This window comes from Ictidomys tridecemlineatus, chromosome X (genome assembly GCF_052094955.1).
Source record: "Ictidomys tridecemlineatus isolate mIctTri1 chromosome X, mIctTri1.hap1, whole genome shotgun sequence".
NCBI lineage: Eukaryota > Metazoa > Chordata > Mammalia > Rodentia > Sciuridae > Ictidomys > Ictidomys tridecemlineatus.
This window is the reverse complement of record NC_135493.1, coordinates 30,806,852-30,833,695: the sequence shown is the minus strand read 5'-3', so window position 1 is coordinate 30,833,695 and position 26,844 is coordinate 30,806,852. Positions and strand designations below refer to the sequence as shown.

Sequence of the window (26,844 nt, the reverse complement as noted above, 5' to 3'; positions counted from 1 at the left end):
GTAGGTGTGTGATGTTCATTTGAGATATAGAAATACATATAGTCCTCACTTTGTCAGAGTGGAAAAGGAAGATTAGCTGAACAATCAAGTCTGACTTCACATCCCAGTCTTTCTGTTTACCAGCTTGCTGTGTGATCTTGAGCAAATTATTTAACCTGCCTGAGTTTCAGATTCCTCAGTAGTAAAATGGATCTAATCATAATTACCACCTATTAATATATAAAGTTATTTGATATGAAAAACAATTTTTCACAAACCCAGAAATATAGCAAGAGAAATTTGTTCCATCTGTTCCCAGGCTGTGCACTGAATATAAAGGTGAATTGAGTATTGAAAAGTGATAGGTTCAATGTGATTCTGCAATCTGTATTTGGGGTAAAAATGGGAGTTCATAACCCACTTGAATCTAATGTATGAAATATGATATGTCAAGAGCTTTGTAATGTTTTGAACAATCAATAAAAAAAGGAAAAAATAAAAAATAAAAAAAGGAAATACATATGGAAAAAAAAAGAAAAGTGATAGGTTCTAAGCACCTAAACCTTGATGGATTTCAAAGTAATAATTATGCAGCATCCTTGGCCACAGTTGTACTTGTTACTTCTCATTGAGGGGCATTTTAATTAAGAGTCTTGCTAACAAATTACCTTGTCCTTTGGTGTATGTTTCATGCATCTATTCATTAAATGTCAATGTTTATCAATTTATGTGGATTGCATTCTTAAATGATCAACAGGCTCAATTGTGAAATTCTTGGGAAAATAGTTATGTGTATTGGTTGTAGATACAGATTCATTAATCATTTCCATCATTAACATCATCAGAAAATGCATAAAAGTATTCAGATGCACAGTATTCAAGTTACTGAGGAAATGAGCTATTCTGGTTTGGCTGCTTGGTAGTTTGATCACAGCTGTGGTTCCCAAATCAGCCTGCAGATCACACTTTTGAAACACATTTTGGATTGTGAAATATACAAATTGCATAAAATATAAAAGTGTTTTTCTTAACAAAATATTGTAAAGAGGGTGCTCCATAGTTCAAGAAATAAGATATTGTCAGGACCCCAGAAGCTGCCCATATTCCTCTTTCCAATCAGGACTACACTCATTCCCTGCCCTGAGACTACAATTTTGACTTTTATCTCATTTCTCTTTATAGTTTTACCACCCATGTATGCATTTTCAAATGGTATAATCTAGTTTTGCCTAATTTTAAGCATTTATATAAATGGAATTATCCAGAATATATTTTCAGTCTGGCTTTTTTTACTTGCTATTAAGATTTATCCATGTTGCTGCATGTACATGAAGCAGTCATGCCCATTACTGTACAGTGTCCCATTGTATGGATCTACCACAATTTGTTTATTAATTGTATTATAGATAAATGCTTGGTGTTGGTTCTAATTTGGAGATACTATGGACAACATTACTTATGACCATGTTTTTGTATGTACCAATGTATTTCTATTTTTTTTAATTGGCTTCTCTTTTCTTACTGACTGACAAGATCTCTAGATATACTCTAGATACAAGTCTTTGTTTAGTCATATGTATTGCAAATATTTTCACTTACTATGTAGCTTGCATGTTAGCTCTCTTAGCAATAACTTGAAATGAACTTCCAAGTTCTTAATTTTGATGCACTCAAAATTGTCAGTCTTGGGCTGGAGTTGTGGCTCAGTGGTAAAGCGCTTGCCTAGCATGTGTAAGGCACTGGGTTCGATTCTCAGCACCACATATAAGCAATTAGATAAAAAAATAAAGGTCTATCAATAAGTAATAAAATATTTTTTAAAAATTATCAGTCTTTTCATTATAGTTTGTTTTTTTGTATCTTAAGACATTTTTACCTCAGATTCATTTTCTCTTTTATCTTCTGAAAGATGTATTGTTTTGCTTTCCATATTTATTTTTATACCCCACATGTAATTGATTTTTGCATATGATGTGAGAGATGGTTCAATTTCATTTTCACATATGTGTGTATACATACATACATATATCCAATGTAGTATTAATTGAGAATGCTATTTATATATTTATAATCCTGCCCCCATCCCTACCCCTGCCCCCTGCTTTGAAGTGCCACATTTGTCATAAGTTAAGAATCCATGTCTGGGTCTATTCCTGGGCTTTCTATTCTACCCCACGTGTCTATTTGCCCTTGTGCTAGTCATATACTGTTTTAATCACCACAGATTTATAATAAGTTCTGATGTCTGGTAGAGCAAGTCTTCCCACATTGTTGCTCTTCAGATGCATCTTGGCTCTTGGCCCTTTGCATATCCTCATTAAGTTTAGAAATTGACTTGTCAAGTTCCACAAAACAAATGAAATCACCCATTGGGATTTTAAAAAAAATATTTTTGTAGTTGTCAATGAGCATTTATTTATTTATTTATGGTGCTGAGGATTGAGCCCAGTGCTCACACATTCCAAGCATGTGAGCTACCGCTGAGCCACAGCCTCAGCCCACCCATTGGAATTTTTATTGGAACTTGTTAGGTCTTCTATACTTTCATTCAATGAGGTATTTATAGCTTTTTCCAAAAGAGGACTCAGAACTTTTGTTAGATTTATTCCTGGGTACTTGGTTTTTTTCTTAAGCAGTTGTAAATGTTATCTTTTAAGAAATTATTTTCTAATGTTTATTGTGAGTATATAGAAATACAATTGGGTGTAACTATATTTACCTAGCAACCTCACTAATTCTATTAATTCCAATAATCATTCTGTACATGCTTTTATGTGTTCTAAATTTGTTATTCATCATACCATTGGTGAGTAATGACAGATTAATTTTCTTCCTTCCTAATTTGCATACTTTTCTTCTTACTTTAGTGCATCAGTTAGAAACTCTTATCATAAACAGTCTTTTTTATATTTAATGTTACTTTTTGGGCAAATTTAATAAAACATTAATTCTGTTAGAAAAATCAATTACTTTTGAAGCAGAAAGATAAAATTCAAATGTACAAAAAGTAAGTACATGAAGTCTCTCCTCTACTTCAGACCTTCATGGGCTTGTTAAAAATATCAAATCACTCCCTCTCCCTGACCTGCTGAATCTGGAACTTTAACCAGGAGAGCTTTGCCACATGTATGTTTTTAAATCTCTATCAGTGACTCTGATAATTATGTTCAAAAACCAATACAGAAGGTTCACCTATACAGAGCTTAGTAGGATTGTGTAACACAGTGATTCTCAACCTCTGTTGCACATTAAAACCACTCAGGGGGACTGTAAAAGAGTCCTGGTACCTGGCCTGAACTTTGGCCTACCGATCTGGATTTCTTAGATGTAGTACTGGGCTTCTGGACTTTTTGAAAGCTCCAAGATGATGAAGGTGTTGGTTTGGGAAGGGCCAGGAGGAAACATATGAAAGTAATGAGTATATTCACTATCTGGATTGTGGTGTTTTCATAAATGTGTGCATACGTCAAAACTTACCAGATCATATGCTTTAAGTATGTTCAGTTTATTGTATGTATGTCAATTATTCATCAATAAGGGTGTTTAAAGAAAAAGTTCCCCCAAGTGATTCTGATGCATATTAGTGGTTGACAATCATTGTCTAATAGAAAAGGCACATGACAGGAAATGAAAGTTAGAGAGACTTTTCATCTGTCAACAGTTGACTGCATATACTTAGACAAGTGACTCTATCCGCAATGGACCTGAGTTTTTATTCTAGTTGGTGGGTTCCATTTCTTCTCAAGTACATTTAGCTCTTATATTTTGATTCTTGGGCTCAGCCTGGCAGTGCAGGCCAGGCTACTGGTGCACCTCCTGGCCACACGAGGGAGCTGTGCAGCCGTCAGTATCTCCTCTCTATTGAACACTCTTGAGAGGTCAAAATAAGCTATAATCTTTTTCTGTGCTCATCCTCTTGATGAGTGTGAGCCCGAGCCCCACTTCTTAGTTGTCATCATCAGCTGCTCCTGCTTCCTGGTCCTGCTGCAGGTGAGCCTCTCTTTATATGAAGTAAATCCATGAACCTCTGAAGGTACAGGGTAGCTTTAATGAAGGATCCCCAGATTGCTTCGAAAATATCTTGCCCTCCCAAATCAATTAAAATAGAATCTAATTGAAGTATAATTCATATATCTATACATATGCATATATGTGGGTATATGTCAATGTATATCCATGTTTATCTATTATATCAGCGTGCACTTAATAATATTAAATATTATTGTATTAACTCTAGAAAATTATTCATCCATATAAAAGACTTATGTTTGTTAGATGCAATTTCAAGATCCTTAAGGCAATAAAGGTTGCTTAGGTGAAAAAAAGGAATCAGTGTGAGCAAACAATCAAGTTTTCTCATGGTAACATGGTGTAAAGTGCTTAAGAGTGTGTGTGTGTGTGTGTGTGTGTGTGTGTATGTATGTCTATATGTATGTCTATGTATACTCAGATGAATAAGTTGGCTAACATCTTTAGAATGGAATTTATTCAGACACTCTAGGCACTAATCTCTATTTTTCTTAGACCAGACAAGGGTAAAAAAATCTTTCTACTTTGAAGAGATAGACTAGAATCAATGTTTCAAAAACGACCTAGCTATATTCTAAACTTTAACAAATGCATTATTTTAAATATGTCCCAGAAATCAGAAGCAAATTCTTTCTTGGAGTGCAACAATAGCAGTGATTAAAAGTAAAAGGTATCCTCCCCACATAGGCTTTCCCAATTAAACCTGAACCATGAGTACCCTGTCTTCTATCACATTTTGATTTTCTTACATTTTGATTCTTAAATTTCAGATTATTCTATGAGCCAGTCACAACACCTTGTGGGCACACCTTCTGTTTAAAATGCCTTGAAAGATGCCTAGATCACAATGCTAAGTGTCCATTATGCAAAGATGGCCTTGCTCAGGTAAACCAATATTTCTTTCTTGGATGGATTGGCTTGCTTGTAATTAGGTATACTTGCTGTTTAGTTGGGTCCCAAGCTACTACTCTATGCTAGAGCCCAATACCCTTTCAAACCATCTGTTTCTGCTGTCTTCTAGACACCACTTTCCTCTTCACAAAGTCCTTCAGGAAATTAAATCAAGTAATTTGTGCTGGAAACTAAAGTATTAAATAGATGATGAACATGGATCCTGGTTGTAATCCCATCATGGTACCTGATACACTTTGATCTTTGGTGAATCTTTTGTTCTCTCTGGGCTTGTACCAGATAGCTCTGATGTCCTCTTATCATCAATGTTTATTCTGTGCTTTGAAGAGATCATCTCCCAGGTTCCTGGAAAAACCTCTAGACTATCATTGTGGCCCTTGTCTAACCTCTTAGGAGTCATTGTACTTATTAGCAGATGTTTGGCTACTTGAAAAGACCTGGGCCTTCCAAGTTCTCTAAAGTTAACCACACAAACTCCTACCTTCATTTTTCAAATGGACCTGATGGAATTTTCCTTTATCAAAAGAAGACCCAGGAATCTGTTTTGGTTTACCTCCATCAGGGATTATGAATCACATTTTATAATCAGTATTAATGTTCCTTGACCCCTGTCATTCCTGAGTTGAAACTGGACATGCAAGATTATCTCTAGGTTAATGTAGGCCCATGTTGTGCTTGTTCCAAACTCTAACATTTACACTAAAGGAACAGAGTGAAATAATCATCAAGTATAGCTTTGAGGGTGTGTATCAGGATCAGGGGAGGGTCAAAGTCATGCTGTTCCCTAGGTAATGGGGTGGGATTTGCTGGCCTGATTAAAGGTGATAAAACCATGGTCCTTATGCTTAAATGATACATGTATGTTGTGATAACACTACAAAGTTCAGATAAGCAGAAAGAAGAAAATCTACCCATAATGCTCAGCACCTAAAGAAAACCACTGTTAACATTTTAGAATGTGACCTTCCTGGGTTTTTGTTTTAGCAGCAGCAGAGAGGTCTTCTCTGGATTGGCTACCTCCTGAGTCTCTGCTTCCCGCCCCCCCCCCCGCCCCCACTGGCACTGAGCAATACAGTTGGTTCTCCTGTAGTCATACAATGTTGTGACTGAAAAGACACCCAGGAGGCAATTGCTGTGTAGTCCCAGACTCAAGGGCTATGAGATATTCTCATCTTTCTCTGTGTAGTCATACAGAATTACACTTATACAATTTTACACAGGGATAAGTATTCCAATCATGTTCAATGCAGAAAAGAGACTGCCCATACAGGGAGAGAAACAAATTGTGTACTCAGGAGCTCCCCCTGCTGGGTTGGTAGGGGTAGTTTCCACAGCAAGCAATTTAGATGTTTTAACATCTATTGTTTGGGTCACAGCATTACATACCCACTGCTTTCAGATCCCTAGATATGTATGTGGTAAGGGTATTTGGAAGGAAAGTGATAGTTCCAATTGAGCCTGAGTTTGATTCTGAAATTATGGCTTATAATTTCAGTGATACCTAGATGTCATACTAAAAAGGCAAATAGATGAACAAAATCACCAGTATTTAGCTGCTTGTGTGTGTTTGTTTCTTAACTAAAGTTAGAACAAAATGTACAGAATTGTCAATATCCAGAAGCCAAGCACTGGATTGGAATGGGGGAAGGTCAGGAAAGGGAAGGAAAGGTTCAGTGAACATTGCTTTTGACTATTGACTTTCAGCATATCCCAGAGAGAGTCCATTTCTGTGAGCTTATAAACACACTAATCAGAAAAAGGAAAGAGGAAGAGTTTTCCTTGTTTGGGGACAAAAGCATAATTCTAATGTTCCTGTTTGGGGGAAGCAATGAGATTTTTAAAACTTTAATACAGGCTTATTCCTGTTAATTATAAAGGTAATCATTGGGGCTGAGGTTGTGGCTCAGTGGTAGAGTGCTCACCTAGTATGTGTGAGGCACTGGGTTTGATCCTCAGCACCACACAAAAATAAATAAATAAAATGAAAGTATTGTGTCCATCTATAAATATATATATATATATATATATATATATATATATTGAAGGTAATCATTTACATGTTTAAAAAAATAAATTCTGATATCTGGAGAATACATATATTAGAGTGTTAGCTGCTAAATTGTGGGTCCAAATTACTCCAATATATGAGTCACTTGGCTGTTTTGCTGATTGTGTCAGAAGTCCTTGTTTTTTTTTTTTTTTTGATGACTGAATAATATCAAATTGCTTTGTTCCCCATATAGTGCTTGGTATCAAGAAAATACAGCAAAAATGTAATAATGGAAGAGCTAATAGCTAAGTTCCTTCCAGAGGAACTAAAGGAACGAAGAAGGCTTCATGAAGAAGAAATGGAAGAACTGTCTAAGTATGTATATGCATGTTTCTGTTTTCAGTTTTCATTCATACCAGCTCATGAGAGTTGAATGTGCAGAATTTTTTTTTCCCCAGCTCCTTATTCAGAGATATCTTGGTGGCAACTTTAAACTGGCCATGGTGAAAACATTCATACCATGGAAATCAGCAAATGATATAAAGTAGGATTCCCTCTACCCCAAAGCCAATTGTTAAGCATTTACCAACACACCACTAAAGATGCATAAGCCAAACACAAACTAATATGCATCTTGGCACTTGTAACGGGTCTTGCTGGGAGGAGTAAACTGGAATAGCATAATCAGGAGAACTTCTGCTAATTGAGGCTCCAAGCTCTGTCTGCTTAGTTAGTGGAAGAAGGGGCCACCACTAATTTCTGCCCATTTTATTACCGCCCCCCACCCTCACATCTATAGTGCAGTTCTCACAGTATTTTGTGAGTATTCTGTGAGGCATGGTTTCCTGTTAGCAAAAACCAAAAACCAACTAAACAAGAAATAACTGTTCTGGTTTTATGTCCACCCTGTAGAGAATATTTCTAAACTCTGCCACCAGTTTGTTTGAATGTTTTTCTCACTTTAAATAATGTTTTCCTATGAAACTAGAAATGTTTTTATATTGACTTATACTGAAACTACTCAGAACATCATTTTCTTTTTCCCTTCATTCTAAAGTTAACCTTGAGTCTCTCTGAGCCATATTCTCAAATATCACATAAGGTGTTATTAGTAAATATGGGAACATACTTTGGGGCTTTCTATTTGAAGGAATTCTAAACCTAACCCTTTTGGGATTTGTGCAGATAGTCTTATATCTCTGTAGGTTTAGGTTCAATGTTCCTGCAATGGGTTGATTATCAAATAAGAGGATAACGAGGAGCTGGCCCAGTTGGGGATTCTGCAGTGGGTCATGTGTCTGAATCTTTGGGGAGGGGTACTATTGAAACACAAATCCCTGGATCCTAGCTCCATAGCTAATCCCATCAGTATCCTTGGGAGTACAGTGGCCTAGTCATCTGGATTTAAGGGTCCCTGGTATCTCTGAAGCACAAGAGTATTTGAGCATCAGTGGGTTAAATTACTCTTCTCTGTCTCTTGCTTGCTCGTCTTCCTAGTTGGTCTTTCCATGCACATTTCTGGCGGGGAAGGTGTTACAAATTTGAGATGTCACGAGGACCTTGCAAAGAATTTCCCATCACCTCTTGGTGCACTTATACCTTCAGTATTTGTCAGCAAAACACCGAAAGAGGGACAATTTTGAGTGAAGAGATGAATCATAGAAAGAAAAAATACACAACATAGCCATAACTCACAAACTTAAGGTACTAGAGAACTTCTGAAGCCACGTTAGAACATGTGCAATCGAATTTTAATCTCTTAGACCTTAGGTTAACCTTTGCACCACATTGTGGGACTCAGATCACAGTGTTAGTATTTTTTATCAGTCATCAAAATTTGATGGCTCCTTGCCTTCTCTCTGGGGAATTACATGGTGATATTTGACCATCCTTTTTGTGTTCTACTCCATTGCTTTGAGATCCATCTAATTTGTTCTTCCTGACAGCTTAAATAAGAACGTGCCTATTTTCGTGTGCACCATGGCCTATCCCACTGTTCCTTGTCCCCTACACATCTTTGAGCCTTGTTACCGCCTGATGATTCGCAGATGTATCGAAACAGGTACAAGACAGTTTGGCATGTGCCTTGGAGATCCTGTCAAAGGGTAAGTGAGAAGCCCTGGGAGTAAAGGGAGGTTGGTAGAGAAGGATGTTTTTGTTTTACTCTGGAGTGTTCCCAAAGGTAGGGAGACCTATCTCATGAGGTTTAGCCAGCTTAAGAACAGGAGCATTTGTAAGGATGATGGTCTCTTTGGTGCTCCATTTACTAAGTGAGAGGCTGCCTGTTTAAAAGAATCCTAGAGTCAGTCTTTTGTAAAGCAGGTAGTTTATATTGTAAAACTTGTTTTATAAGAGTGTAGGCTGGGGCTGGGCATTTGGCTCAGTGGTAGAGCACTTGCCTGGCATGCATGACCACTGTGAAGAAAAAATGATGTGGTCTCTGAAGTCAAACTCCCTAGATTTATATTCTAATTTCATCCTTGGAGCAATTTTGATTTTGGGCAAATGATTCAAACCTCTCTATATCCAGTTTCCTTGTCTGTTAAGTGGGTAAGATGATAGTGCTTACCTCATTGGGTTTATTTGTTGGGAGGATTGATGAGTTAATAATACACATAAAGCACTAAGTGCAGTTCCCAGCTGTCTGAGTCCATTTTGGGATGCTATGACAGAATACCATATACTGAGTCATTTATAAACAATAGAAATTTATTTCTCCTGGTTCTGGAGGCTGGGATCCAAAATTAAGGTGCCAGTGTCTGGCAAGGGCCTTCTTGCTACATAATAACATGGCAGAAGGGCAAAGAGAGGCTGGGGGGTGGAGAGAAAGGGGGTTATACCAAGCTGTTCTTAACTCTATCAATCCATTCCTGAGGACAGAACCCCTTTGGCCTAATCACCTCTTAAAGTTTCCACATTTTAATTAATTTTAGCATGAGTTTTGTAGGGAGCATTCAAACCATAGCACTAGTACACAGTATGTGCTCAATAAATGGTAGTAGTTATACTCCTATGTTAAGGGTTTTTTTTTTTTCATATAAACACTGCCTGTTACTGTGTGAGAGGCTGCTTATTTAAAAAAAAAACCAGAATTGGTCTTTGTTAAGCAGGTGGTATTTATTATAAAACTTATTTTATAAGAACGTGGGCCCTGGACTTAAACTGTCCAGGTTCATATTTTAGCTCCATCCAACTATTGTACAGTTGCAGTTGAAACCCAGGGGCAGGTAAATAGGCAGATGTTCCTTAAGGCACAGCACAGGGTTATAGAAATGATTGGGGTCAAGGCCAGTGAAATAAAACTCAAGGATCTACCTTCTTGACTTCATTCTTAATAAACAGGTTTGCAGAATATGGCTGTATCCTAGAGATCAGAAATGTTCAATTTTTTGCCGATGGTCGCTCTGTGGTTGACAGCATAGGCAAGAGGCGCTTCAAGGTGCTCCATCAGGGTCAACGAGATGGCTACAACACAGCTGACATTGAATACATTGAAGATCAAAAGGTGAGGGTGGCTAGTGCCAAGAATCCCTGTAACTTGGCATACAAAGATGATTGCAAAAGGATTTCTCAGAACTGTCTTGGGGTCGTGTGACTTCTCACCAGATTGCTACAGCAATGCTAAATGCTGCTGGATTGCTGTCCAATTGCAGATTTGTAGTGACAGCACTCATTGTCCTGGCTCTCCCTGTTTAGCTGCTGAGTTGCAGCTATGCATAAGAAATACTACCTCAGCGGGCTGGGGTTGTGGCTCAGTGGCAGAGCACTTGCCTAACGTGTGAGGCACTGGGTTCGAGTCTCAGCACCACATAAAATAAATAATAAGATAAAGGTGCATCAACAACTAAAATATATATATATATACACTACCTCAGACCAACCCTGGGGCCCTTTCAGCCTACCAGTTAGGTCTCTACCAGGGAAAGCAGGGAATAGATCTGGAGTGGGGCCTATACATAAGTATTTATTGATCAATTTATTTTTTCTTTTGTGATCACTGTAAATTCACATATGCATTTGGATTTTTAAATGTACAACATGGCTAAGAGCCCTTCCCTGAAAGCAGAATCATTAATCATCCCCTAAAGCAGAAAGATGACCTGTCCAGTTAATCCTCAGTTTTTTTAGCAAATGGGTGGAAGAAGTCAGTCATCCCATGTTAATTTATATTTACATTCACTATGTAGTAGATTGATGAATATTTGATCAGCAAATAAATATATTTGACTTTGGAGATAGTTACACATTGAGACACATTTATATCTCTGTTCCCAGAGAGCAGTGGGAAAATAAGTGTAAAAACAAAAAGGACAGAGGCCTACACCAGCATAATCTGTGTCCGCTCAGGCCTGTTCCACCGTTTGGCTTTCTGAGCGTCTTGCTCTTTTGGCTACTCTCCATAGCTGAACTTTCCTGCTTCCCATCCCCAACCATATATGCACCTGACTATGGAGTGTGTCATACCACATACAGGAAAAAGATGTGTGGGTGAGCCTTGCCACAGGAAGGCAGAAGGGATGCTTAAAGAGGGTCAACATCAAAAGCAACTCTGGGAGGAATGGAGAGGGTACAGAATGTCTCACTTTCACCTTGATACTTTCAGGTTCAGGGAGAGGATTGTGCTGAACTTATGGGATTGCATAACTGTGTCTATGAGCAAGCGGCATCATGGTTTCACTCACTCAAATCATCTCTGAAGAATCGGATACTCAGTCACTTTGGTCCAATGCCAGAAAAAGATGCTGATCCCCAGGTATATAAAAATGTCTTCATATAATGGGTTGCCCCATCAGATGGGAGTGCTTGAGGCTTGTGATTAGATAGGTGTGTGGTGGTCATCCAGCAAATCCTAAGTGTAAAGGGGAAAATGGATACAATTTGGTATTATTTGGCTAGACAGTGAGCATCAAAAGGATTTTAAATCATAATTGGGGTAACTGAAGTAAAACATTGGAACTTGAATCTAAGATAGATATACATAGAGAGAGAAGTGAGGTGAGTGAATGGTAATATAGATACCATCAACAAAAGAATGTTCAATGGAGTTCAGACTTATAACTTGGTAAGTTTAGAGTAACAAGAGATATGCAAAGGCCAGGATTTAAGAGAAAAGTATTGTGGGAGCTAAAATCAAAGGCTGCCACTTCCAGAGAGCTCTAGAACTTCTCCTCTATTAATGCAGGAGCTTGGAGATAGGGCCAGTTACCCTACAAGATTCTAATTGCAAGGCCACAAGAACTTTTCATGCCCTTGATGATCCATACTTAATCCTGCAAATCTAGACATTCACTGTTGTCCTCATCAGAGCAAACAGCTCCTAAGAAAACTGACCCCATCGTTAAAGTTACCCTCATTTGAGTCATACCAGAAAATAGTTGATTAGGTCCTATTGTATCAGTCTTCTACCTTGAGGGACAGGTCCATTTACAAGATCAAGCTGAAGATCTAAAGCTCACTAGGAAAGAGGAGAAAGTAGTTTCTTTGCTTGCCTGGTATAAATCAAGGAGTACTTTCAGAGAACTCCAGTTCTAGGAATGCTTCCTTCCTAGGACAAGGCTGGAGATATCCTAACCAAATATTTCCTTACCACCATCTTTTCACTCCTATAACTTATTTGATTCATTACTTAGGTTCATTCTTGACACAGCAGAAAAATATGAATATTTTGAATATCTATATTCTGTTTTCTCTGCCAAATGACTGATCCTATTTACCTTTCTAGCAGTGTGACCTTGGTTAAATCCCTTCCCCTTTCTCAGCCTTTCTCTGAAGTGAGAGAGTTATATGAGGAGGTCTCTAAAGTCTCCTCTTCCTTTTGCATTCTGAGGCTCTAAGACATCTGTCTTGTTTCCTTATGGGCTGATATATTTTGCTTTCCTCAGACCACAAAGATGGCTCCTTTCCTTCATACGAAGGCATTGTGAGTTTGAAGGGAGAAAGGCCAGAAAGTGCTTCCCAGTGACCCAGCTCCTGGCTCCTGGCTCTGGGCCATGGTGACTCAGGATTACAGCAGAGCTCTGAGCAAACTCCATGATCAATCTTGACGCTCCCCTTCATCTTCTGGGACACATTCTCCCTGAGTCAGGCAGAAGACGGAGATCAGCAGTGCTTACTGCATCTTCCACAGGAAAAAATACAGATGCTACAGTAATTATTTATAAAAACTTAATGACACAGAAAGCTGAAATTTGGGGTTTTTTTTCTTTTCTTTTTAGTTTTGTTATCATGTTGCTTTGTCAATGGCAGCACCAGCAAAAACCAAAAGGCCATACAGTTTGCTAGCCAGTGCTGCAGCCCAGCAGTCCTATGAATGATTATTCTTAGCTCCGGGAGGAGGTTTCCTAGAAACTGCCACAAAGATTAACATCAGCCTCAATATCTTTGTTGATGATCCTGGGAAAGAATTCAGAATGTCAATCTAATATGCAAAATGATTATAGGAGGGAGATCATGTTGCAGACTGCAATGCAGGACAAAAAAGAATCCAGGTGAAGTGAGAGACAGAGAAGTAAAGAGGGCAGTGAGATTTGAGGAGAATCAGTTGAACCAATTTGGAGCTAAATAATTCGAGTTGTAAGGAGTTTGACTAGAATGTGGATCTCCATAGTTAGTTACTGAAACCAATTTCCTGAAAGTTCTGGAAAGAAAACTCATTTTGAGGTTCATAAGAAATAAGTTGCCAATGTTTAAAATGTACTGGGGAAACTGATTACAGACAGAATTTTGGTGAAGAATATAGATGGGACAAGAAAGCTCTTTATTTAAGAGAAGCATGAAGAAATATGAAGGTTAATATGAATGTGTTTTTAATTGGGATTTTTGCAAAATGGGATTGCTGTTCTTTGAAACTGTAAATCATGCCCTTGGTTTTAGGGGAGAAGATAGCTGTGGCCCTGTATAGTGACTTGGCATAGCTAGACTATTGCCTTCAGCCAGAATAAGAAAATGGAAGGAGTTAGGACACCTATAAAGCCTGGGGAGTCATGGGAATTAAAGACCTACAAAGTCCAATGACCTAAACACAATCTTAAAAGTAGAAGGGCCTAAGTAGGGATATTCCAGCTCATGACATCACACTGGCTAGAAGGCATGGGGTGTTGGCTTGTCTGCTTTAACAAGTATTCAAAATAAATCTAGCTCCAATGGAATAGAGGGTCTGAGTCTTGGAGGGCTAGGGTAGCTCTATTCCATGAGACCATTCAGGGTCCAGACTCCATCACAAAGGCCTACCATCCTTAGAATGTGTCTTTGTCTTTTTGATTGAGAAAATTTAAAAAATCATCATGTTCATTGTGTAGCTAGAGGAAAGCCAGGAGAAAGAGGGAAGCAGAGGGCACATGCTTCTTTCCTTAGAGTATGACCCAAACACCGTGCATAACACTTCCCTTTATACCCCATTAGCCAGAACTTTGTCTTAAGGCCCCACCTAGCTACAAGGGAGGCTGAGAAATGCAGTACCTCTCCACTACCGCTTAGGCAGCTATATATTCAGCTAAAATAAAGAGGAAATAAATATGGAGGCAGTTACCAGTCTCTACCACACACACAGAAGCAGTTCTACCTGGATTGTTTATTTTGGGCATTTGAAAATCTGTAGACCCATATGGATTGCAGGGAATAAGATGATCCCATTGTGTTTCTCTGTTGCAGATCAACCCAAATGGTCCTGCCTGGTGTTGGTGGACATTAGCTGTTCTTCCCTTGGAAAGCCGTGCTCAGCTCCCATTCCTAGCAATGAGGTCTTTAAAGGATAGATTGAACGGTATTCGTCGAGTCCTGGCCTTTATATCCCGAAACCAAAACTAGCAAGATTGGGTCGTTGAAGAGGAGCTCCCACCCTCCCCATTGCCTTGGGGAAGTCTTCTTGTAAATATTTCTAATTGCAATAACATCTTAACAGAAGGGGGGGTATCAAGCAAACAGAGGCATTACTCTGCTTTTGATCACACAGACAATTAAATCAAGTAGAAAGACCAAAAGAATGTGACCTGTTTGGAACTTTCTGTCTTAAGATGCTTCTTGACATGCTGCATAACTACATAAATAGCAGAGGTGTTTAAGAACCCAGGAAAAATTGATTTTAACAAAATTTTTTTCCTGAAAGTTTAAGACAATTTTGCTTTAATTTGTCTTTCATAGATGAATAACTATGTGGTTGAAATGTGAAGCAAAGATACTAATAATGAATCACGTTGCTGCATTATCTCACTGACTTGAGGTCTCATTCCAAATGGTTCAGGTTTTATAGAGCATTGTGTAAAATAATGTTCATACTTCTATCTGTTTTAATAATTTATTTTTTGCACTACTGTATCCTTTTTTCTACATGTGTGTTTGTAACTATTTAAGTGTACATTACTGAAAAGTCCATTGCTTTATTTATTGATGTGGTTTACCATGTACCTTGGGGGAATAACAATACTAGAGATGCATTTTTTCCTTTCAATCAGTTTTTACTACATTGATCCCAATTTGGGGACTTTCTATCTATCCTAGTGGATGTTTAAAAGAATTTCCAAATGATGCTAAGGTCATCTATTTTCATAGAATCCATTTTTCCAGTTTGAAATAAACAACATAAAATAGCTAAGTGATTTAGCAAAGATTATGGTAGATGCCAGGGTATAGTTAAAAATCCAATTTCCATGTGTCATACAGAACAGGGCTGAAAGAATTATTGTTCCAGAATGAAGACATGAATCACAGGAATGTCTTTTATGATAATCTATTATGGGCATTTTTTCAGCAATCTGATTAGAAGTAAATTTTTCCCCAGTGCAGTCAGGAATAGGATTTTAGGCAAGATAATATTTAACCCTTTAGAGGAAATGACATTCAGTTTGGCATATTAAAGCCATCCCCCACTATCCTACATACCCCACCCCTTTTCAAGGTTCTGAGGATCAAGACAATGGGCTAGAATGTGCTGAAATACTTGATGAAGGACTTTTCAATACTAAAAATGTAAAGAAACCAGGTAGGGTAGAATCCTTAAGAAATCTTTTCTAAAGAGCCAGACAATCCATGACATCATTGTCTAAACACTGTCATTTTTCCTAGTTACAGTGGGCCACAGTTTTCAATCTGGGGGGTGGGGGGAAGAAGGGTTGAGGAGGTAGGAGTAAGCATTGTTCAGCTTCTTTTACACTAGTTTGATTTCTTGGTGTCAGAAGAACCTAAAGTAATATCATGAGTATGGGACTATCATGACAGAGTGAAAAGATTAGGGCTGGGAGGAAGGGAGTTGTTGCATTCATACCTTCAGGCAAGTTGTCTCATCTGTGTGATTTTGGATAGCTGTGGTGCATTATTCACAGTTGTGAAAAGCAGCCACCTGCATTAGCTTCACTTTGTGCCTCTTCCTGGTGTAGGGAGAGGGAAGGAAAAGGAGCCATGTCTGCCTACTCTGTTAAGGTGAGAAGATCATGCTCAAGACACTAGGACTTTTAGCACCACCATGGTCATAAATAGGAAAAGGAGAATGAAATGATCCAGAGACTTGTGTAAGCAGAGACCAAATGTTTTTCTACACTTGATTAATGGAGTTGTCAGAGCATTATGTTACCAGATTTGAAGTTTGGAGTAGACTGGGCTGGTGAAGAATGTATAGATAGAATGGAATAAAGGCATAGTTAATTACTCAATCAGATTCTTTCAGTCTCAGGCAGCAAGAAATTAGAGGCCCTTCCCTCCCATCTGATGCCCAACCAAGTGGTCATAACATGGTCCTAGTACTTTAGTTTCCTATTATCTAGTGCAAACACAATAAAGAAAAAGGTCATATGGTTCCCCACATACTAGATATGTTACTTTAGCAAGTGATTTAACTTTGACTGAGCCCCAGTTTCCTCATCTATGAAATGGTGATGATAAATACTGTTATGAACAGTTGTTATAAACATTAAATGTGACATTTCAAAAGTCACACAGCACAGTGCCTTCACAAGGGGGGGACATTCAACAAGTCATAGCTTTATTAGATAAGTTATAGTTACAAAATGTCATCGAAGGCCTACAATTGCATAGAACACTGCCTTTACATGCACTACCCACTTGCAATACCTATAAACTTGGTGGAATTTGCACTACTGGATTTTTGCACCATAACTTGATGGTTTGCAGCTAATTTCTTTCAGTGTTAAGTCTGTTTTGGAAAGAGAAAAGACTGGAGAACAAATGAGGGTCAGAGATAGGGACTAACATAGACCAGCAAACATTTTCTCATTTCCATAAGAGCTAAAAATTAATGTTGCTTGAAGGTCTAGAATTTTGGATGGGATGGAAGCCTTAAGTTGTAGCTCCATTATAATAACCAAGTCATCACTCCTTGTTCTCCAGAATGTGTTTAGAAACTCACCCATTATAGGGTGATTGGATTTTACAATCTATGACTTGTGTGCTTAGTTCATGGTATTTTTTATGCCGTCCAAAATAACAGATTCAACAAAAATTCATTGAAATCCTATGATGTACTGGGTACTACCCAGGTAATGTCACTTATATTAGCTCATTATATCATTTTTTTCTCAGAGAGCAGTTATTATCTCCATATTTTGGATGAGAAAACTGACGCTCAGCAATATTAAATACTTTGCCCAGATAATATGGTCATCCAGCAAGTAACCATTCTTGATTTTGAACTTTGCAGACAAACATATTAAATAGTTTGTGTTATACATAATATTATTTAACAGGCATGGCAGGCACACCACAAAAGCACCCAAAAGCTCACAATGGGAGGTTGCCAGTAAAATGAAGTTACCCAAAACATCTCTGATTAATCTAAGTCAAGAAGGAAGTAGATTTCTTATGATTCCATATCATAGAGCATGAAATTCCATACCTTAGAATGCCTCTTGATAAGGGAGTACCCAACTCCAGCACATGAAGATCTTGGCTAGGTAGAATTGCACTTTACTTTCAGTAGTTGTAGATACATAGGTTGTTCCACAGTAAGCTTATGTTTCATAAGGCTAGTGAAACATAGTCCTTGGCTTTATTTGAGACATACTTGAACAGTGTAATCAGTTAGACTTGACCATTTTTACTCTTTGTAAATTGGTTTTGCTGCCAAGCCAGAGAATGAGGAGTATAAGAAAAGACATAAGGCTAAATCTAGGCCAGAAGGATAAAGAGTTCCCCCTTGGTAGATAGTGCCACTTGTTGGGTTAGTTTTTCTGTCTTGACTGACCCAGTCTTTTCCTAGTAGGTTATTTTATGTCTATCTGTCTCTGTGTGTACCTATACACATACATATATGTATACTAGGTAGCAAGCAGACACCATGCCTTTCTGCTTTGTACCATAATACTGCTGCTAGCTAATAACCAGCAAAATGTAGAAAATGAAAAAGGAAGAAACTAATTTTTTGTAGACAACTAGAGAAGAGTGCTTGTCCCTGACTTAGGGGAGCGGAGAATTGACTATTTCAACAGCTTGCCTTTTCTGACAGCTGACTGCTCTAGGCCAATGCTGCTTTAGCAGCAGGGTCAAGTCACGTCACTGAGCATGTGGCGATTCCAGCTCTAACTATGAAGCTGGTCTAGGCTCAGATAATCCCCTGTGACTGGCCATTGGAGTGGTAAAACTCCTGAGGCTGGTTCACAGTAACCAGAGGTCTCTTGCCATCAACAGATTGCATACTGTTGATGGACTATAATCCACCGGGGACTGTGTTCCTCATGCCACTTCCATTTCCAAGGTGAGAGTTTTATTCAGGGACTCCTTGCTTGAGTCCCCAATTGTTGACCTTGACTTCACATCCATTTCCACTCACCAAGGCAGAGTCATAGCAGAAGTGTGTGACAAAGATGTGAATGAAAGGCAGCCCGAGTACTGGAAAAGGGCAGGTTTTCAGCCCATCTTTGGGCCTGAGGAATGAGGTTTTGATTCATGATTGAAGACAGTTGTGAAAAGCAGCCAGCTGCATGAACTTCACTTTGTGCCCCTTTCTGAGTGCAGAGAGGGAAGGAAAAGGAGCCATGTAAAATGCACACATTCAGTTCATTTCAGAATGATAGCTCATCTTGTTCCATGTTTAACTGGTTAATAATCTGGATTATGCACATCCAAAGGTAAAATGAAGAAATTTTCACTTACAAGTGGGCATTTCCGAACATGCTAAATTAACCTCCAGAGAGAAGTGCCTGTGATCTCTGTTCCTGGTATCACTTTAAAGCTTTTGCTTTATGACTCTGTAGTCCTTTAAAAACTTTTTGCAGCAAATGTGATGAACAGAAGTTTACAAAGCAACACTGTAGCCAATGCGTCGTTTTAAAAGTCAATTAACATTCATTTATTGTTGCAATGACAATAAACCACAACAAAATAAAAGGAGAGCAAAAAGTTCAGTGTGGCACCGTTGGCTTATCTTAGATTAAGTAGTTCCATTGTTGTGTACAGTTCTCAGTAATGCCAGGATTAAAATAGTGGCAAACGTGTATGTGTGTTTGATTTCCATTTGTTTGTTAAACAGCCGTTTTACTCTTGCACTGTAATAAATTGAAGGGAAATTAAGACAATGCTCCCCCCTCATTGCTACTCAACTACCTCTATATGCTTGATTTCTTTTTAGGGGTTCCCTTCTTCCAAATCTGTACAAAAAAGTTTCAGCTCATTTGTGTTGTAATAGCAATGTGACATAGATAGTCTCTGTGAAAGTTGTTTATTCATTAAAAAAGGTTTCCTATTGTCTCACTTTGTATCTAACAAAATTGTGCTCACATCTTAGAAAAAGAATTACCCAATTAGCTTCACTGTCATTTTCTTGGAAGCTGAATAGAGAAGAAAGCTATGGGAATGTCCATTTTGTTCTTGTTCCTATTGGGTGTAATACATTTCACTGGAAGATCCTTTAAGGAGCTGTGGGTACAGCTTGGTGGTACAGTACTTGGCCTGAGTGAGCCCTAGATTCTAGTCCCAGCACTTCAATAAAAAAGAGCTTTTAAGGAAACAGACCTGCATTCAGATAAGCTCTTCTGTATGTGGCAGTGAAGTAGATATTAACAGATTAATGTGACATGTATTATGAAACATTGGCCATAAATTGTTTTTTTTAAAAAGCTTGTCATATGAAGAAATATGTTGAAGTATTTTTAATATTTTATTTTTTAATTGTACACAATACCTTTATTTTATTTAAGGATTGAACCCAGGGTCTCGCACATGCTAGGTGAGTACTCTACCACTGAGCCACAACCCCAGCCCCAGAAGTATTTTTTTTCAATAATTTTTCAAAATTTTTTTTCAATAATTTGCCCTTAGTTTATTTGTGAACCCAAACATATATTGTGTTTGTTTAAAGCAGAGCACACTACCTACTGTTTTCTTTAGTGTTATAAAATGTTTATGAGTGCAAGCTACGTGTTTTTATTTTGATTATTTAAAGTCAAGGGTCCACACCCCCCCAACACAACATACTGGGGATGAATCCAGGGCCTCACGTGCTAGGCAAGCATTCTACCACTGAGCTGCATCCCAGCCCAACATGAACCTCTTGACAGGAAAAGTGGTAAAATTAATCAGAATGATGACAATATTGACACTGCTGACCCCCATAAGAGAGATTTAGGAGTATCCAATCAGTGCTGATTTTTGTCTCATGTCTTTGTTGGCTTATACAAGTTCCCTTTTATGACTAAAGGAAAAAGGACATAGAAATGAGACAAAAATGAAGCAATAAACCCAGATGCAGTGGTGCATACCTGTGATCCCAGCTACTCAGGAGGCCAAGGCAGGAGGATTGTAAGTGGGAGGCCAACCTGGTCAACATGCAAAATATAATCTCAAAAAAATGATAACAGAATTTCACGTTGAGTTGAGCTTGTTCTGTATAACAGAATCTTTGGGGTTATCAATAAAAATCAGAATTCCTGCCCAACTAGGCCCCAGAGGAAATGCCTGGCTGTTGAACTGTACCCTTCTGTGCCAGGGCTGCCACTTCCTGGTTCTCATGAGATAAACCCCACTCAAACCAAATCAGAAGCTTCCATTCAGGAGAGATCTTCCTTCTAGAATGCCTGCATAACTTTCTCTCCAGATTGAGCCATCTAAGAAGATCCTATTTGCAGTTGTTCCTTAGGCGTTGAATAGAACTAAACCTAGTGCTTTCTGCTTCCTGTCCTCTGGGATTCACTCTGGCACCTTTGAGTTTTCCAGAATCAAATATGCCTCTCTAGGATGTACTCTGAGTCACAGTATGATATTTGAACAACAGAAGGAGAGTAAAAATGCCCTAAGCCTATAGGCTTCCCCAAGTTGAAACTTCCCCTTCATAACTAATGATTTTTTTTCACTCCTGAGAAGGGCTGGTGTCAATACCGCTCGTATTGACTTCTTCCAGGTAATGCAGAAACTTCCTAGCCAGAATTGTCTGTGGTCATCTCAACATAGAGCTATGGCCTAGTCAAGCAACTCTGCCTCCATAGAGCTTAGCCCCCCCCCATCCTTTCCAATTTTTTTTTGGTTGTTTGGTTGTTAATATCCACATTTCAACCTACATGCACATTAACTGGCCATTCTTGTTTCCTGTCTACCCGTACACATGTGTTGCCAAATGTCATTGGTGCATTAGAAAATCCTGAAAAAAACATTTTCCTCCATTTATTCAAGTAGAGCTCCCCAAATTATACCTCTTTCTGTAATACTATTTACCTTCCATGAAGTCAACATCAACAATTTATGGATTCCATAAGTGCAGCATAATTAACTCTTGAAATAGCCCACTTTCCCTAAATCCAGTTTTACTATAAATATCTTTGTTATCTTGAACTTTAGAAGTACATTATGGGGATATTTAACACAGTCATGGGAATAGAGGAGACTGCAGTCCTTTTGTCCCATCAGGATATCTACTGCCACTCTTAGAATAGTTTTCTTCTATCTATGAGCCCAAATGAGAAATTTCATAAAAGGACCAGTATTTAGGGTTGAAGGAGCATTGTGTCCACAAGTGGAGTTAACACACTTCCTCTTAAATGGTCTACCACAATGAACTCCCGTTAGAGAGGGAGATGGATGGATGGAGGGAAGGAGGAAGGAAGGGAAGAAGAGGAGGAAGAATAAAGAGTTATGGAAATGGCCAATTGTGATAACTGAAGTGACTATCTCTTCATCTCCTGGGCAGAACTTTGTACATCTTCTTCCCATATTGACTGTGGACTTCCATCTTCCATGCCCATTGTGGATGTCACTTATTCCCAAACCAAGACTTGTATGCAGGACATATAATTCATGTTCTCATCTCACACCCTTAGGCTGATCTCATAAAGGACAAATAGTCTGCCAAGTGTCCTTTATTAAGCTGGTCACCCAGCCAAAGGCTGGTGCCCATTGAGTGTTTACTACATGCAAGGTTTTTTTCTAGATTTTTTAGCATTTATCTTCTCATTAGAACCTCACCATAATCTATGAAGTAGGTCTCTATTCCCACATCATAAGTGAGTGAACTCTAGCTCAGGGTGGTTATGTTGCTTGCCTACAGTTTACTGATTAAAACCTGGGCCAGATCCTGCATGGATTCCAGAGCCCACGTGTTCGTTCGTTCTTTCTTTTCCAGAGCCCACATGTTCATTCTTTCTTTTCCTTCCTTCCTTCCTTCCTTCCTTCCTTCCTTCCTTCCTTCCTTCCTTCCTTCCTTCCTTCCAGTGCTGGGGATTGAACCCAGGGCTTTGCACATGCTTGGAAAGTGCTCTACCACTTAGTCATAGTCACAGTCCAGAAATGAAGATATTTTAATTTCAAAAGAAGAGCTACACATCCCAGTGCCACAGACCGAGGAGAACAAATCAGCTCATGGATACCTGTGGAGAACTTCAAGTCTTGATGACAGCAAAATGGTAGCAACGATGTACTGAATGCTAAGTATGTGTTGGCCATTGTGCTACACATTATTTTATTTAGTCCTGAGGAAGGTGCTAGTATTACCCATGGTTGACACTGTGGCTCAGAAAAATAAAGTAACCTTTTCAAGGTTGTAGCTAGGAAGCAGGGAGGTTGGCTTGGAATTCAGATTGTCTGACCTCACAGCCATTGTTTTGACTACAAGTAAGGTTTCCTCCCATGAAGGCTATTCTCACTTCTCAGACTGACTCCTACCATATTATATCTAATTCTCGTTCTCCAAATACTTGTCCCCTCTTGTGTCTTTAGGGCCTTTCTTTATGAGGGCCTCTCTCCCTAATGACTACAAATTCAGGGCCCCATGATAGTCAATAGAGTTTTCCCAGCTTATTCTTCACCCTATACACCTCTGTGGCTGCTTTGATTCTTTTGTTACAGAAAAAAAATGTACATGTAGTTTTAGACATTTTTTGTTTTAAAATTTTTATTAGTTATTGATGGACTTTTATTAATTTACTTGTTTATATGTGGTGCTGAGAATCGAACCCAGTGCCCCACACATGCTAGGCAAGCACTCTCCACTGAACCACAACCCCAGCCCTCATTTTGGACATTTGAAAGAAATGTTTGAGGTGATAGATGTGCTAGTTACCCTGATTTAAATTATACAATATATACATGTATTGAAACATCATGCTGTACCCTGTAAATATATACAACTATTATGTGTCAATTAAAAGTAAAGTGAAACTTTAAAAAGGCAAAATAAAGGACAAAAGTCAAATACTACAACTTCATTTTTTTCCAGAGTCATACATCCCAGAGCTGGAAGAGGCCATAAGAAGTCATTTAGCCTGGCTTCCTGCTTACAACCACTAGTTTTGCCCATTCTGCATATAAGAGAACTATGATTACACAACACAGTGTTCATGGTCATTTCATGAGTTAGTAGCTAAAATGAGACAAGAGCTTCAAATCTGATGTGTGCTCAACACACTAGAGGAAGATCTCAGATGCCTCTCTTCAACTCCATCAGAGGTCTCATGGGCCTTCTTGGAGATGGAAATTTCATTGGTGTTTTAGTCAGCTTTTTTTCTGCTCTGACCACAAGACCTGACAAGAACGATTTTTAGAGGAGGAAAAGTTTATTTGGGGCTCACAGTTTCAGAGGTCTCAGTTTATAGATGGCTGACTCCACTCCTCTGGCCCAGAATAAGGCAGGACATGATAGCAAAGGTGTGTGTGTGGTGAAGGAAAACCACCAGAAAACATAGATTTTCTTTTTTTTTTTCTTTTCTTTCTTTTTTCCTTTTTATATCACTCTTTTCCAATCTGAGCACTTCAATATAAAACTAAACACTGGAGAACTGTTTTCCTTACTAATTCTGAATTTCTATAAAATGTACAAGTTCTGTTAGCAGGTCAGCACTTAAATAGATTAAATCATCTCTGACACATGGTAGATTTTATATAATGAAAAGATCTAAAATAATTAGTGCAATATACTGAACTGATCAAAATAAAATGGATGTTGAAAAACAAGGTTGCAAGATTGTTACTAACATTGCGATATTTATGTTACAAATTGCAAGTACATTGTTTATTATGGATCTAGCTCTGAGGAACAACTGAAGCACCTTCCTTTAGAAGGAGGAAGAAATAATTATCTGTTTTAGCAACTGTACGTTTTGGATACTTTTAAGAAACTCTTAAATATTACAGAAAAATAATAAACGTATGGACAATGAAAGACCCTATTTACAGTGTAACTGGAAAACAAATTTAAAGTAATCAAGTTTAAATGTACAGAATTGTTAGTGCACTGAATATATTTATGTCCAAAGAGAACATAAGCCCCCTTGCTACCCCCAAACAAGACCTATATACTGATCATCAGTAACTAAATAGAAGTCACAGACACCTGATTTGTTTTATTTTTGTTGAAGAGCTCACGTGAAGGGAACACTATTAAATTTCGTTTATTATTATTATTATTTTTTTTTTTTGGTGCTGGGGATTGAACCCAGGGCCTTGTGCATGCAGAGGCAAGCACTGTACCAACTGAGCTATATCCCCAGCTCCCCCTGCATTTATCAGTTTTTTTTTTTGAATTTTTAATATTTATTTTTTAGTTCTCGGCGGACATAACATCTTTGTTGGTATGTGGTGCTGAGGATCGAACCCTGGTCGCATGCATGCCAGGCGAGCGCGCTACCGCTTGAGCCACATCCCCAGCCCATTTATCAGTTTTTATACTCTTAAAACAAGATGGAATTTCATTTGCTTTTTTACTCTATTTTAAAAAATAATGGGGTGGGATAGTAGAGTGTTCCTCTTGCACTGGCAAGGCCCTGGGTTCCATTCCCAGCACCACATAAAAATAAATAAATAAAGATATTGTGTTCAACTACAGCTAAAAACAATAAAATATGAACAAAATTGGGACTGGCTATAATTTTTATGCCACTAATTTCTTTTTTTCTTCCTGGAGACATGGGATAGTTTTCCTATGTTTAATTTATTATCAAAATATGGAATGTAGACTTTATATAAAAGAAATTCTTATTTGCCTGAATATTTCAGCTAAGCATAAACATCTGGAGAATCCTAAAAATGTTTTTCAAAAGCCCACATTAACCATGTCTAAATCTTTTCCATAGATGACTACTGTTCCAATTTGGAGAAACTGGATGGCTAGTTATGGATCCAGTCATTTGTCTTTAATCCCTAATGATGAGAGATGACTCCCTCATAACTTTCCAATGAAACAAGTATACACATAGTTCTCATCTTCCCTTTCTATTGCTGTAACATTAGTTGGAGGGATACATGCATGTTATTAAAAATTAAGTTCAAAACATATAATTCTGTATTAGAAACTTGCCTCTATAATAAATCTCTTCTTTTTGGAAGTTATACTGAGCTGGTTAAATGCTCCAATTCTGATGTTAACAACATTTAGGAAGCAGAATATTCCAGCTAGTTCAAACTGGAGGTTTAGTTAGTACAACACTGACTCCTTGTTGGTTGTGTAGGTTCAGTAAGGTCTACTTCTCTTCCTCTAGCAGAATTTGCTCGCTCCGGTATTCTGTGGTTCATTTTTTTGGCAACTTTTTAGCTATTGCCATGAATATTTCATTTACATTCATTGACATTTTAGCTGATGTCTCCATGAATAATAAACTGTTGTCATTTGCATAGGACTGTGCTTCCTGGAAATCTACAGTTCTTTTATTTGCTAGATCAGCCTTGTTTCCTGATAAAATTATTACAGTGTTAGGACTTGCTTGCCTCTGAAGTTCTTTAACCCAGTTTTTGGCTCTTGCAAAGGATTCCTCTTCAGTGATATCTTATACAACTATGGCTGCTTGTGTTCCTCTGTAGTACACTGGTGCTAGGTTGTGGTATCATTCTTCATCAGCTGTATCCCATATTACTGTTGTGTCATTCAAGATACACAGTTTGGATCAGAAAAGCAACCCAAACAGTACTCTCTTGAAATTCATGAAATTGGCCTTTCACGAAATGAAGCACTAGGCTTGATTTGCCAACCACATATTCTCCCAGAAGTACTAGTTTGAACTGGCATATTTTATTTCCAGTGTTTGGCCTATTCGGGCTTGTTACTCCTCGATTAGCCATGTTCAAATTTGGGGGAAAAAAAGTTTCTAATTTCAGATTTCTAAATGTACTTCCAGGATGCAAATTATTTTCTTCCTGGAGGTAAAGAAATCTGAGATTGTGCTATGCAGAGTCTCTGGGCCACAGCTCCCTGGTGATAAGGTCTAGGTGAGGCCTAAAGGACAAATGCAGTTGTGGCTGCAGTGGCATCTCCTCCTCATGCTGCTTCCCTCACACTACAAGAGATTTCCTTTGACCCAGACAAAGTATAAAACCCAAAAGCACACTGCCAGCCACTCACCTTCTCCATCCACACCCTAGCCTACTTGTCTACAGCTACCACCCAGTTAATCCCTATAAGAGGATTAATGCACTGATAAGGTTAAGATTCTCATAACCCAATCATTCCACCTCGAAACTTTCTTGCATCATTTCACATATGCTTTAGGGAGACACCTGATATCTAAACCATA

General features: G+C 38.3%; 1 protein-coding gene and 1 pseudogene across 4 annotated transcripts in view; one reads left to right on the top strand and one right to left on the bottom strand.

Annotated features, from left to right (window-relative positions):
- Positions 1-19,606, top strand: part of Lonrf3 (LON peptidase N-terminal domain and ring finger 3) — a 38,977-nt gene extending 19,371 nt beyond the window's left edge. For all 4 annotated transcript variants that reach the window (XM_013356050.4, XM_078034331.1, XM_005319385.5 and 1 more), the window contains 6 exons: positions 4,779-4,893; positions 7,164-7,285; positions 8,857-9,015; positions 10,253-10,415; positions 11,514-11,663; positions 14,561-19,606. In XM_013356050.4, coding sequence (XP_013211504.1) covers positions 4,779-4,893; positions 7,164-7,285; positions 8,857-9,015; positions 10,253-10,415; positions 11,514-11,663; positions 14,561-14,716 — 865 coding nt within the window. In that variant the 3' untranslated portion in view covers positions 14,717-19,606. The remainder of the gene's footprint in view (positions 1-4,778; positions 4,894-7,163; positions 7,286-8,856; positions 9,016-10,252; positions 10,416-11,513; positions 11,664-14,560) is intronic.
- A 6,103-nt stretch (positions 19,607-25,709) lies between these two features.
- On the bottom strand, positions 25,710-26,392 carry LOC101961399 (ras-related protein Rab-5A pseudogene; annotated as a pseudogene).
- Between the last annotated feature and the right edge of the window lie 452 nt (positions 26,393-26,844).